The 15,345-nt window shown below is 40.1% G+C and overlaps 1 protein-coding gene across 4 annotated transcripts in view; it reads right to left on the bottom strand.

Annotated features, from left to right (window-relative positions):
• Positions 1–4,430: 4,430 nt before the first annotated feature.
• Positions 4,431–15,345, bottom strand: part of C14H18orf25 (chromosome 14 C18orf25 homolog) — an 82,092-nt gene continuing 71,177 nt past the window's right edge. For all 4 annotated transcript variants that reach the window (XM_027575821.2, XM_027575823.2, XM_027575820.2 and 1 more), the window contains one exon: positions 4,431–8,443. In XM_027575821.2, coding sequence (XP_027431622.1) covers positions 8,254–8,443 — 190 coding nt within the window. In that variant the 3' untranslated portion in view covers positions 4,431–8,253. The remainder of the gene's footprint in view (positions 8,444–15,345) is intronic.

Below are 15,345 nucleotides of genomic sequence, written 5' to 3'. Positions count from 1 at the left end.
TCACCAGTTTTATTTTTTTGTTGTTGTTTGTGCTTTTGGTAACATATACAACAAGTGCTGAGGGGGGAAAAAAGTGTTGAGGACGTCTAAAAAGAATCAGCTTCAGATCTTACCCATGCCCACTAATATCATCTGGGAAGTCCTAAGGAGCTTTTGTTCTTTCTACTTGAGACAGAGGAAAAAAATTTAATTTTATTATGAAATATTTAAGATACATGAAAAAGCACAAAGAATAACACACGTCTGTGCCCCCACTACCCAACCTAAGAAGTTTCACGCACAAAGTTGAAGTCCCCGTGTCCCCTCTCACCCCACCTCCCCTTCTGGGAGCAACCATTACCCTGAATTTGGTGTTTATTATTCTCATGAATTTCTTTATAGTCTTACTACACGTGTATGTATCCTTTATTAATATATGTAGTGTTTTGTCCTTTTAAGCTTCATGTAAATGGCATCATGTAACACATAATCTGAAACTTCCTTTTTCTACATGGAGATTTATCTATGTTGATAAAACTGCTCTAAGTATATGAATATAGATCTCGTTCATTAATTTCCACAGTGGCTAAACATTGTATAAATAAATAATAAACATCCATGTTGAAACAGCCAAAAACTGGGGAAAATGACACTAAATATTTTTGAGCACATAAACTAGTTTCTCTAGAACCATGGCTTTCCGTATCTGTTTGACTACAACCCCCAGTAAAAAAAATGTGCTTTGTATCTTGACCCTTTGCACACATACATATACTTACTTGCGTGTAGGTGTGTATCAGCATATAACAAAAGTTTCATGTAATAATACTGTTTTCTGCTGTGTTGTTCTATTCCCTTAAATAAACAAAAGATGGTTTACAGACACTTGAACTGATTTCATGACTTCCCTATATAGGCTACCACCAACGTTTAAAACCTGCTCAAGAATATTATCCCAAGGTGTGGAGGAATTTGTGGGTCATGAGACGCCTTAGTCAGCTCAGGATGCCATAGCAAAATATTATAGAGTGGGTGGCTTAAACAACAGAGATTTTTTTTCTCACAGTTCTGGAGTCTGGACGTCCAAGACCAGGGTGCCAGCATGGTTGGATTTGGGTAAGAGCTCTCTTCCTGGCAGTATGCCTCCTTCTTACGGTGTCCTCACATGTGAAGCTCAGGTCTCCTCCTCGTCTTATAAGAACACTAACCCTATCACAGGGACTCCCATGTTATCCAAATGTAATTACTGCCCAAGGGCCCCACCTCCAAATATCATCAGACCAGGGAGTAGGGCTTCAACACATGAATTTGGGGTAGGGTAGGGGGGGACATAAACATTCAGCCCATACATGAGGTATACACATATTCGGCTTTACTAGACAATTCCACTGTTTTCCAAAGTAGTTGTAGCAGGTTATGCTCACACAAAAAGACAAGTAAGTTGCCACTCTTCTGTGTCCTGGTTGGATTTAAATGTATTCCCGATCCTGCCTGTGTGAAATGGCATCCTGTAAAGTTAAGTATGTGTTTCCATAATTAGTAGTGAGCCCAACCAAGCATCTTTCCTATGTTTACTGGCCATCTGTAGTTTCCCGTTCCACAAACTATGAGACACGGAATCTATCTATGGAAAAAGTTTCCATGGTCACTCCAGAGCCTGTGCTGGGAAGCATACTCAAGTGTGTGGTTCTGAGGTTTAAATCTTTGACCACTTACCTAAGAGTAAAGGGACTCAATCAAACATTACCTTCTCAGGAAGACTTCCAATTCTTCTCAAGCCAGAGCAAAGTAGAATCAGTAGCAAAAAGAATGAAGGAAAACCAGGTGGAGAAAAGAGGTTTTGTTTTTCTTAAAGCTAAAAAGTCCTAATTTGGACCATAGAAAAAATCTGTTCTTGCAAAGTCTAGCCATGCAAATCTGGAAAAGTTGTTATTCTTCTGTTCTCAGTCTTCCAATCTGCAAAATTAGGATAACAATCTGTACCACTCCTTATTCCCATGTGGAAATTTTGAAATAAACACTCTTAAAACTTTGAAAATAAAAGAGATTGTCAAAAGTCAAGGTTCTGTGAGCGTTAGTCAACCAATGCCTTCCAAAAGTCTGAGAGGACAGAACTGTAGTCCTCTGAACAGCTTCCTGGAGTGAGCCGCTCTCCTGAATTCTTGCCTGAAAAGCCTAACGGCTTTGCAGAACAACAAATTATCTCCTAAAAGAACATTGCCCTACCTTTCAGTCTCAGACAAGAGATCTGAGAAATTCTTCATTTTACAAGTATAGAAATTAACTCCCTTAGGTGGTCAGATAGTCTTTCATGGGTCTCCTAGTCTCTGGTTCAAGCTTTTTATACACTAGCCACCACACCCTCCCCGCCTCTGGTCTAATGGCCCCTGGCGCTCCAGGTCCCAAGGTCCATCCTAATGTCAGACTTGCTTGCTTCAGACTCCATTACAAGTGTGAGGGCTCAACAGTGAACAATATTTCACCTTCCCACTCTTAGAATGGAGTCATCACGGAAAGGAAACAGAAATGACTCCTCTCAAGTGTCAATTATCAAAAGCACGAAGGAAAAAGCTGGTATCATATAGCTTCTTTCACCAAAGAATAAGAAGCTAGATCGATATAATTTACAAGCAAAGGGTATTCCCAACCAGCAGGCCAGGATCTGAGGTCACATGGGTTGCTGCTGCCACAGCCCCCTTCTGAGGTTTGACTTCACTGCCAGCACTCGTGCTGACCCTTCACTCACCCACCCCACCAAATGGGGGATGGCAAGGCTAGGCTGAAACAAAGAAACAGTGAATCCTCATCACACAAAGGGATCCCTGCCTAAAGCCCCCTCCATCTACAAGGCCTGCGCCTATGCAGAGATGCACCATCGCAGCACCGAACCGAACAGTGCCACAGCCTCTGGAGCAAATGGGTCCTCTTTCTGCATCTCTAGGAGGCGCACAATCATCACCTGCATCTTTGTCCGAGCCCACTGTTCCTTCTGGTATTTTCTACTGCTTTCTTCTGCTACAAGCAGATTCTCCCAGCCAAAGGTCCACTGTAGCCCAGGAACTTCTCTGACTCTGTGACTTGGTGCTCTCAAACATGGAGTCAAGAAAGTCAGACCTACCAATGACCTAGGAAGTTCACTCCTTCCTAGATGAGCAATAGAGTTAAAACAACCAAACCCAGGGACCCCTGGGTGGCTCAGTCGTTAGGCGTCTGCCTTTGGCTCAGGTCATGATCCCAGGGTCCTGGGATCGAGCCCCGCATCAGGCTCCCTGCTCAGCAGGGAGCCTGCTTCTCCCTCTGCCGCTCCCCCTGCTTGTGCGCTCTCTGCGTTAAACAAAATCTTTAAAAAACAAAACACACACACACACACAACAAAACCTAGAAGAGGTTCACTTTACTTCAGCTACAAAATTGGAGCCAAAGAGCTATTTATATATTTGGTCAAGCATTATCTATAATTTTTCTCAGGAGTAAAGTTATAAATAGCTGTCATCTACCGTGAAAAACACACCAATAAGGCAAGGCGAGGCCAAAAGCCAGCCAAGCATAGAAGGAGGAAGGCAGAATGAGATTAAGAACTAGCCACAAATTATTTTACTTGCTCATTCTATAAAAGCGGCATCGGAGGGCAAAAGGGATCAAAAGCAAGGCCCTAGATAAACAGTTTTCTTCTGGAGTCCAAGAAAAGAAGAGTTTCTCACAGGCACTAACATGTCGAGGTCTCAGATACAAGGCAGTTCAATAGAACCGTTCCAGAATGCTGAAAACATTTCCCAACTGCTAACACTGCATTTCCTCATTGTTAATGGACCCCCTTTCCAGTGCAAGTAGAACCAAGAATTCCCGAGGAACATGAAGAGACCCAGGAGTGGTGTTTTAGTAAAAACAGGCCTCATTCCCCCCAGTTCCTTGTTCCCTTTAACATGAAGATAAATGAAAAAAGTCATGTGATGTCAATATGTAGTTCCCATAATTTTTATAGCTAAATAAAACCCCTGAATATAGAACCAAATTAAAGGACAAGTTCTTTAGGCTGTTTTGATACCCCCTATATTTGATTCGATGTTCAACCACATGCAAAGTGCATGCAGTTGGGCGTCTGGTGCTGGCCCCTGGGAAGTAACAGTCTGCTGAGTTTTCTGCCCAGGAGCAAAGGTGCTAGGAAGTTTTCTGCTCTCTTTGAAATCTCACTGGTCCTAGCTGGAAAGGAAGGCAGGGGCTAGAGGAAAGCCAGTGCAAAGCGACTTTTATCTAGATCGAACACACCAACAGCCACGTGCAAAACATCTTGGGAGTAGGATACAACTATTGCTTGGAAAAAGTCGGCATACCAATAAGATCTGTTAACAAAATATAATCCACTTTCACATCCAAAAGCTAACTGAGAAGCTGCTCCAGACACCATCTAATTAACTGAAGCAGATAGGAAAAAAAATCCTCAGAAATTATCATTGTTTAAATACACTCTATTTTATTTTGTCTTAAAATAGTTTAACCTTTATGCTACAGACTTATTTCAAAAAACAGAAAATCTTATCTTGCACCAAAAAATATATATATAACACTCTGTTTTATTATTTTTTTTCTCCAAAGACCATTAAATACTAAATGGAAACAAAAACTAAATAATGAATGTAAAGAAGAACTAAATTTTGTTTTAAAAACTACAGTTGCACATTTTAAAACATTAATTCTAAGCAATGATTTGTCGTCACTGCATCAAGTCCACGCTCACACTCCAGCAACAGCAGACCTGTTAACCACCAAGTGCATTGGTTCCTAGCCATACAATGGCTAACATTTCATTTTCATGGTAAGAGGAGCAAAAGGCTTCATAGGACCTTTGTACTCTTTAAAAAACAAAACAACAACAAAAATATTTCCTAGTTATCCAGTGATTTTTCTTTTAAGATCACTACCCTTTAAAATTTGTTAAAAGAATAAGAAGTATGTAGTGTTTTAAATAAAATGAAAAATACAACAGCATTGGACTAGAATACGTGATTATTTTAAACAAACAGTGCACAATCTGAGGAAGTTTGGTTAGGGCGCATTTTTATATATACATGGAAGTCACATCATACACATACTAGAAAACAGAAATTACGGGCTCCTTGCATTTGAAAAAAAAAGTTTAAAGTAAAAGACAACATTGTGTCCCCAGCTCTTTCAAAAACCTTGTGACACAGTATAAAAAGCAGGCAAATTCATTTTTAAGTTAACTATGGTGCTAATCTGCTAAAAGTAACAGTGAACAACTGACTAACTTAGCAAATCAGAGGGTTCATATTCACAATTGAGAACAATAAAAGCCGAGTTTATGCAATGCTCAATTGTAACGAATACTGGAGTCCATTCAGTCTTGCCCCTTCCATCAGAATGAGAAGACAGCTGCTGGTGAGCAGCACGTACGTGTTCTAGTTCTAGGGCAGCAACAAGGACGCGACAGCCAGTTCTTGCTCTGTGCTCTCAAACCAGAGGGCAGGAAGGGACTTAACTGAACTTGTGCCACAATCCAACCTGTGACCCAAGTGCACCACTTTAGCAGATATTACTTTGAACAATGTTCTGTGAAGCATAAAGAAGTATTTACGCTACCAAATCCAACACTTTGGTTAACAACAATCCCTTTAAGAGAAATTTCAAATGTCACAGAAGTTGTTACCCACAGAATTTTATCAGTACAATGCCTTGCCAGAAACCACACCCCCACTCTTCTGGATCTGGCAATGAAAGAAGAGTTGAAACAGAGTCTCTCTCTAGTTAGTAGGTGGAAAAATCCCAACCCTGCAGGGGAAAAGAGTTGACTGTCTCTACCATCCCTTCCCCTCCCCCTTTTGCATATTAATTTCTAAATCCCTGCTCTGGTGCATCAAGTCAGGTAGTCAGGATGCTGGAACAGGGGCAGGTGCGGGGAAAAGTGTGACCTGGTGTAAAAGCAAAAGGCCACAGAAGAGCTTGGTTATGACTCTGCTCTCTGCTCCCAATCCACAGTGCACACAGCACACCAGAAGAATTCTCTTTAGAGGATGACTATTAGGGGCTAAAGAAAGCATGTCATGGGAAATCACCTGCTGTGTGGAAGTAGACAAAACACACTATTAACATAAGAATAGATAATACGAAAACATTCTTTAAAATGGGGCTCTGCCCTGATGCTGGGGAAAAAATAAGCTGCAAAAACTTCAAGTCATATAATCCACTCTATTCATTTCCCAATGATTTTCCTGGAGAACACAGACCAGAAATTGTACATTTCTGCTTTGTCTAGCATTTTAATTCAAGTCAAAAACAACGTGTAACAGTAAAATTCAATAAATTAATCCTAAAGTAAAATATGAAGGTCCAAGGATACACCAGTAGTGAATCTGCAGAAGGTCCTATTTCGCGCTGGCCTCTGGATCTTTGGTTTTTGTCTACAACTGTGGCCATGTGAGAGACTTGATATATGAGGTGCTAAAACTGGAGGTTCATGATCTTTTAAAAGCCTGATCTATTAAAAAGTAGATTGACAGGAAAATAAAAAGTTGATGAAGAACAGAGGCCAGATCAAATGAGAGGCTATCAGAGAAGATCAAAGGACACACGCTTATATCCACTCCCATGGAAGAGGTACATGGAAGAACGAAAGCAGCAGGAAGAAGGGTAAAGGACTAAATGAGTCTTTACCAAAAAAAGAAGAAGAAGAAGAAGAAAAGGCCAGGCAGGTGGAGCCAGGCGGACTCTGAAGCATGTGCACGCAGGGGTGTCCCCATTTGTCTTGGCAGCCCTGCTGCACCTACCCTGCACCGTGCGTTACGCAGGACAGGTACTTGGTACATGTGTGTCCACTGATTGACAACTGAAAATGGTAATTCCATGCTCTTATGATAAGGAAGAGCCACCACGGCATCTGGGGAGGGAAGCAAAGGGCTACAGCAATGTTATATGGCAAGTATGGAAACAAAAGAAAAGCAAACAAAAACCACGGAAAAACAAAAGATGAGGTCTTCTAAGCCAATAGTACTTCACTCCTCCCTGTGCACAGTACATAGTGTTCTAACTAGGTATTGCTTGTAAAAGAATTCACTACTAACTACAACATGTTAGAGGAAAAAAGGTAGTAACTAATGCCACAAAACTCCAACACTGGCATTTCCTGAATTCCCTGAAGCTCCTATCACTCTTTGCTTATTGAGAGACTGTAAAACCTACAGTGTCATTTATGTGCTTTGCATCTGGTTTCTTATGGTGCATTTTGCTTTTTCCACTTTTAGATGGTAGAGGAGAAAAAGACCCAAATATAGCATCAGGTCTATTTCAGCTCAAGTGTTAAAACAGTTGTTCCTCCTGTATGAAGAGACCAGCATGAAAGAAGGCACTGTCTTCTCAGACTTGTAAGTGCCCACAGTCTAAGAGTGAACGCAACTCTTCATATTCTACCTAATAGGTTTCTGTGTTCTCCCATTATTTGAACAAACCAGGAAAAAAAGTTGAGAGAGAGAGATTTTCCTACTGATCTCTTAATACTCTCCTCCCATGCCCAGAAAACCTCATGGTGGGTATCTATCTGAAATGCCTCTGCCCCAAAAGCAGACATTTTCCAAAGAGTTATGAATTATTGCAACAAGGAGACCAACTAAGTCACCTTAGCAGTATTTATAAACACAAAGGGCCGTATCAATTATTTGTATTATGGGAAGTCAGCCAGGAGCAAAGTCAGGAAAGAAGGCAGAAGACTTAAGCTAAAAGAAAAGTAATACTTCTGTCTTCTATTTTTAAGGACAGGTTTTCAAATGCACATGCCCTACTAGGTGCCAAGAAGGACCTGACTAAATATGTGCAAATGCCCTAAGGTAGGAGTGCCAATGGGTGGGCTGACAGTGGTCAAGCCTAGATATTAATTTTATTACACAGAAAAATAAATACAAGATTCAAAAACTGATATCCATTTCACCTGGTAATTAAAATATTATTCTAAAAGGAAGGCAGAGTTTCCTAAGATCAAAAGTCACCAAGTAACATGAAGCTCTCTAATAAATTCATCATCCTCATATTCCTACTGAGGGAAAGAAGAAATTCTTTTCTCTGTGCTAAGTTATTTTCCTAAGTGACTTCTTTTAATTTAAAAAAAAAAAAAAAGGAGGGGAGGGGGGCAATTTTCCATGAGTTTTGATTATACAAATGCCACAAACAGCTTCTGAGGCTGAAGCTATGACAATGAACTTCCATGTCACAAAGAGGAGGAGGAGGAAGTGGAAGGGAACAGTGCAGAGGAACCACAGTGACCGTGTATTACAGTAGGTATTTACGTCTGCTATCCTCATCCAAGGTAAGATCAACAACTTCCGCGGGTGAAGCCCAAGTCTGCTGGGGAGTCACAGCGGTCCATGACTGTGTTTGCCGGGTGCTGACATACTGCGTGCCGGAACCGTGCTTCCACGACGAAACGCTCTGAATCACACCTCCTCGAGGATGAACACACCTGCAACCAAGGTGAAGAGCAAAAGCATAAGCCTGGTTAATCCCACCACAGGGAAAATAGAAGGCAATATGGCTTCAGTAGCACTGACTGATACTTTTACAAAGATAAGCCTACTGTGTGAGTTCATGAAACTCACAACCAATATCCTTCCCTTCTTCCTCCCTCTTCGTCTACCTGCCCGGCTCTCTCAATTTAGCCTAAAAACGGACAAGAGTCTTGTCTCAGAAACTCCTGAGTTACGTCTAGATCTGTTACTGAAATGGACAGATAACATAATGTTTCTCTTAACACAATTAAACCTCTGAGGTCTTCAGGACAGGGCAGAATATAAATCCAGAGCAAAATTAAGATACCCAAACAATCTTAGTCTAACCAAATGAAACAGTAAGAAATATAGGTATAAGCTGTTCTCCTAAATAAGTTCTATGCCATCCTGGGAATAGTATCTTCCAAGAGAGTAACAGTAATACTCCTTTACAGACTGGATTTCTAGGAGTCTATAAGTACTAGGTCATGCATAAAGGATCAATTTCCCTTATCCTGAAGGTCACAACAGAACACCTGGTTCATTCATCTGAACTGCTTATGTGTTTTATATTTTAGTTCAGGTAAAGTAACAAGGCTGAAGTGCTCCGTCTGTTAAGGTCCTCTAAAAGTGCTTTATCAGAGGGACAGAACTGCCTTGCTGATAAATCTCACCAAGAGTTCACTGGAAGAAAACGGTTTCTGAAACACTGACATAATGAATTCCACATTCCAATCAAATGCTAGAACTGTGAGCCTCCTGGATGAATCACTGAGGGACTCTGGATTCTGATGAGAGGGAAGGCAGGCCGCTCAAGCTTTTGGTGCTACTTTGGTCCTCACATCTAACTTACTGACCAGAGCCTGTGTAATATACGTGAAAGTGACAGCTGGTAGGATTCTAGTCACATAAACTACTACAGTGGGTCCTGAGCAGCTGCTGGAACAGGCTGCGTACAACAAGTGGTGCTGGATCACTGGAGAATTCCAGCTCTACCCACCGCTACCTGCACTACCAGATGCAAAAGAACATTACGGTAACAATGGATAAGATTTAGTTGCAAAACTGCTGAAGGACTCTTAAGATCCTGCAAAGAGGCCTTGCTCCTACAAAGGTAGCCTGAAAGTTACTCCTTTACCAAGAGAGGTGCCAAGAAACAGATCCCCTGGGGCCAAAGCAAGGGGCAGACTGTGGATTTGTTACCATACCAGAGCCCATTATCTGTTCAGAATGGGCAAAGTAGCTATTAACCCAGAGGCTACTATGGTTTCAAAGATTAGCTAGTGAAAAGCACTAAAATATGAGACATAAGGTCCAAAGACTAATCCAGATCTGTCCAATCCATTAAGTATACTCAGATGAAGTGATCTTGTAATCACAAAAGAATGTCAGCCAAAGGAGTCCATGCGACATTTACAGAAATGGTTTTGATGACTGATGACACTAGCATACTGAGTTTCTTAAGCAGTCTCACCTCATTTGACAATCCCAACAGACCTATGAGGTAGACCTATGAGAAGTTACTATCCATACTCAACCAAAAGGGAAACAGGATTCAAGTGGTTACATGATTTGCCCAGGGTCACACTGCTTGAAAGTGGTGGGCCAAAGAGCTTCAAGCCAGGTCTGATCTTGAGTCCACTGCTTTTCACATCAGCTTGTTGCTTTACAAATGTGTGTATTAAATTAGATAAGGCAAAACATAGTGAGTGTAAAGCCAAGTGCAAAAATAGGCCCAGATTAACAATTTAAATATATAAAGTTCTTCAACAATTCAAAAGCTCATCTGTACAAGTACTAATTAAAGGAAGCTAGAACTTAGCAGAATTCAGAGAACGAATGGCTAGAAAGAGAATCAATGCAATCTTTGGCAGAATTCCTAGAAATATCTCCAAAATAAAAGAGGTATTTAGTCCCAACTCTTACTCTGCACTGCTCCCTAAGTAATCATACAAGGGAGTGGCTTTAAAAAGGATCTGATCCAGGGGCTCCTGGGTGGCTCAGCTGGTTAAGCGTCTGACTCTTGGTTTCAGCTCAGGTCACGACTGAGCCCGGTGTCAGGCTCCCAGATCATAGTGGAGTCTGCTTGAGAGTTTCTCTCTCCCTCTGCCCTCCCCACCCCACGCTCACTCTCACTCTTGCTCTCTTGAGTGCGCTCTCTAAAATAAATAAACAAATCTTTAAAAAATAAAATAAAAGGGATCGGATTTTACAGAAGGGAAAACCAAGGCCATACAACAACTGTCCAGGGTCTTAAGCAAGTTAAGCACAGGACCCCAAAAAAGGTCTCCATCAGGGAGTTTATTTTCCACTAAGTAACTGTGCCTTCCTCAGATTGCACCTGAAGCACTATACTATGTCTGATTGTAAGGAGCACTGCCTGGCCCCTGGGAATCATTCAATAAACAGCAAAGCAGATTCTAGAACATACTCAAAGTAGGAGAGTGAGAGGTGTAGAGACAGTACATACCACTGAGGACTGATAGACACAGAAGGAGAATAAGGAGATGAGGCACTTCAACTCTCTGAATTAGATCACTTCTGTAGTTATGTTACATAAGAATCCAGTTACTGGAAACCAACTTGGACTACTTTAAGCAAAAAAAAGAATTTGCTGGAAAGACACTTGAGCACCTCAAAGAACCTAAGGATGATGGAATAACTAGGTCTCATTCATTTGATTCAAGCCTCAACCCTCTCAGTCTGTTTCTCTCATTTCAAAATTTTAGATTCTCTGGATTATGTGATGATCCCATCTTCAGTCAAAAGCTTTCTCAGCTCCTATTTAACTGCAACTGGAAGGTCAATTCCCAAAAAAGGGAGAATCACCATGGAAGAAGGTGGCTACTCCACCTTGTACAGGGATCTCAAGAGCAAACTAACAACCACGAATCAGTTTATGGAAGGAAGTTTTAGATGATCATTACTACACAACATTTACAGCTAATGGAATACACTGCCTTTTAAACGTTCAAGCAAGTGCTAGGGTATCTGTTAGGAATATTAAGAGTATTCTAAGATGACTTCTAAGGTTAGTATCGACTTTAAGATTTTGAATACAGGCAAAACTCTCGTTTTAGAAGTGAGGCTGGTAGTCACAGGGGGGCACAATGGTGGGAAGGTTGTAAATGGAAGATGGAGTTGTTTCTTGATCAGAGGACTAGTTACCTGAATGTGGGCAGTTTGCAAAAAGTAAAATGTACACTTACAACTTTTCTGTGTGTGTTATAAGCCAATAAAACATTCAAGAAATTTTTTGTGATTTAATGACCTCAACCTTCTTGAATAAAATGGTAGCTAAGAGATGGATGAGGCCAGAACAAGGCTTTTACCACATTTCCTTTTTAAGTACAGGGCAAAAAGACCCAAGCTGGTAAACAAAAGAATGCTGGAGAAACAGTTCAACTATTTTATATGATGGTGTACATTATAGATCAACTTATACCAGATAGGGAGGGAAAAAATTTCAGGAGGAAAAGGGACCAGAACAACTGTTATCAGCCCTATAGAGATGCCCTATAAAGAAGGATATGAGAGGCTCAAATTTCTGGTAAGGCTAGGAACATAAAATACAGTTTCATGGATTATCACAAAACCCTTTTCTGTATGATTAAAGATCTGGCGTGGGAACATACTCAGCTGTTTTTTAATTGATCCAATCCAATTCTAGTGCAGATACCGGCTGTGCTTTCACAAAGCCATCGAATCTGTGTATGATGGGCAATAGGCATAAAACATAACCTAGAGTCATATTTTGAGTCATATCCAAGAAAATGCTTAGGACTCACTTCCCCCCAAAAAAACTTACTTTATAAATAATAAGTTTTGAAAGAATAATTTCCTGCTCTTCATATACTGAAACCAATAAAGGAGAGACTTCACAGTGGAAAAGAAAAAACACAAAAAGAGGGCAGGCTCTGATGATCAGCTTTTGATAGTTAACTTACTATCCTAAGAAAACAACCTTAAACATTAATCATTTTTGCTCTCATTTATAGAGCATGAACGTGACCTCTTAGATAACATTCCTACTTATTTTTCTTAAGTGAAGATGAAATGAATCCTTGGCTTCAGGGAAATGCCTGTCCGTCTCCCTTGCTTTTTTGAAGATTAATGTTTGCAATTGGTCCTAGGAAGCAATCAGTCTTAAATGCAAAAGGATTCTAGCATCAGTTCTTCTGTTGAGAGATGAACCAACATTAAGACAAATGAACACAGGACCAAAGACTACAGTGAAATGAGGTAAGGATCTGATTATTCCCAAAAGCTTCACAGGACAGGTACCAAAGAAACTGTTCCAACAGTTCCGTAACAGAAAGGCCTATTCTGTATGCATTCATCTTCCTAGGGCAATTACCAATGAGGCTAGTAGAAGAAAAGGAAAAAGGACCAAGGACAAAGAAAAATATTGGCAGAGGGTCATAAATTAAAACTTCTGCAAAATTAAATGGGCACAGAGGAACTAGAGGTGCTGGAAAAGTCTCTATCTCATTGGCGAAGAACATCTTGTGAAAATGGACTGTCCCAAAATTAACATCTAGAAATGATAACATTTAGGTAATGTCTGGAGTTAATCACAGCAATACAAGACAGCCATAAAAGATGCATTCAAACCATTAGTTCAGAAGACATGCTTTCTAGTCTATGACTAGAAGAAACACAGAAACTAAGAGAACATATCAAAATCTAAATTTAAAAAGGAGGGAAAGATATTAACATGCGAGAAAAGAAGAACTGTTTAAAAAAAAAGACACAACATAACTAGAACTACTGAGTCAATGTGACACAAAATGCTTCCAATATGGAAAAATGGCAACACAATTCAAGTCAGAGCAATCCCAATCCCAAAGAGAACAATTCAAGAACCATGTCTGAGTTTTTTAAAAACTCTCAGAAAGCCCACAGCAAGGTAGAATATCAAAAGAAAAAATAAGAACAGGACAACCAAATCCACACAAAACATCTATGCATGCAAATCAAATTAGAAAAGATGTGGATCAAAACCTAAAACCTTTTTCCAAGCGATAACCCTGCCAGAAGCCCATCAATACTTCATAACTGCAACCCTAGACCTGTAAAAGAAATAAATTCCAGATGAGATACAGGCAGCCAAAGTGGTCACTCTGAAGCAACCAAGAGAGCTTCTCCCCCCACCTGCTTCTCAGATTTTTAAATCTCAAATGTTTAAAAGACTGTCAGCCTTCATCTAAAGAAAGTACTGGAAAAATGTTCAGAAAGACACAAAAGAGCCAGTGAGACTCTATTCAGTGCTAGGCCCAAAAAGCAAAATAAAAGATCCCCTCAGAATGACACAGGAGTCAGTTCAAAGTACTCAAACAAAACTTGCCAACTGTACATTCTATCATATGGGCAGTAATCACCATCTCTGAGATTTCATAATCAATTTGTCACCTCTAAGATAGCATTTCCACAGGATCCAAACCAAAGGATCAGAATAAAACATATCCTGATGATCCAGAACCTGTAAGGAAAAAGTCCTTGAAAGTAACATTACAGCGTATTATTTACAACGTAGCCAGTCACTTGACTTAGTTTAAGAGTGGAACAAACAGGTCTATAGAGTAAAATGACAATCTGGATAAAAGACCTATTAAGTATGGAGACGGGTATACTAGAGAAAGAGAGAGGGAGTGAGAGTGAGTGAGTGAGTGAGTGAGTGAGTGAGTGAGTGAGTGTGTGTGTGTGTGTGTGTGTGTGTGTGTGTGTGTGTGTGGTGGGTAAGAACTTAGAATTTAAATTTCCAAGTTTTAACAGAAATATAATGATAATTTTAACTCCAGATACCAAAATACTGGTAGAAAAAAAGAAGCTAAAGAGTTTATGATGGAAGAAAAGTTGAACAAAGAAGCCAAGAAGAAAGGTGGCTCACTCTGTAACACTTCTAGGCACAAGTAAACAGTAAAGAAGGGAGATCTGATAGAAGTTAATAGAGAACTGGACCAAGTAATATGTCTCAGAGACAAAGAGATCAGGTAAGCAACACAGGTTATTACCTACTCTTTGCTACTTCAGTAGGAACACATGACTAATAGTGAATTAAAACATGAAATGTAACTCAAGAGGAAGTTGGTGAATGGATAATGTGCTCCTGGCAAAACTGAAGATAATTTACCTCTATCAATTTGTTAATAGGCAAGATAAGGTTTATGGTAGGGATTAAAGGATAATCATGTCTTCTATATTGTAAGGAACAATGGTAAAATAAATAATGGCAAACACATGCTAAAGTAAAGGAAAAAATCAGAAGCTCTATCCTCTCATCTGAGGGATAAGTCGGCATGTGGCGAATAGATGAAAAGAGAGAACAGGGAAAAGTTCTTGACTAAGGAAGAAAAAAAAGGACAAAGAAGGAGATTAAGGAAAGACTGAAGAATGAAAATTCTTTCCCACCAGAATAGGGGAAATAACCATTAAAAACGGGAAAGAAAAAAGGAAGCAGCCATGCAGACATACTTATGGCATAAACACAGGAGAGAGGAGGAAGTGTTTAAGTCTGATAACATCTGAGTACGGGCCACTTTTGGGGAGAAGACATATTAAACAATGACTTAACTCTACATCCTTAAAGTCCCAACAGGTACGACCTGAAAAATGCTCTCAGAAATTAGATCAGTTCTCATTAAGACAAACATAGCCTCAAGTTACACACATGTGTATTTTGCCTGCACTCTCCACTCCTAAGTTCACCTTTTATATACATGACAGAAGAAATGCTGGTGAATGTTTTATTACCTTTCTAACCAAAGAATAAAATCAGATCTAAGAGCCAGGTAATATAGATATTGTATCATATACCTACTTGGGGCAATCAGGAAATCACAACTTAACTCTTGTGGCCCAGGAGAAAAGTTGTTTG

The sequence above is a fragment of the Zalophus californianus genome, chromosome 14, assembly GCF_009762305.2.
Source record: "Zalophus californianus isolate mZalCal1 chromosome 14, mZalCal1.pri.v2, whole genome shotgun sequence".
In the NCBI taxonomy this organism is placed as follows: domain Eukaryota; kingdom Metazoa; phylum Chordata; class Mammalia; order Carnivora; family Otariidae; genus Zalophus; species Zalophus californianus.
The sequence above is the reverse complement of the archived record's forward strand: the minus strand, read 5'-3'. Positions and strand labels throughout refer to the sequence as shown.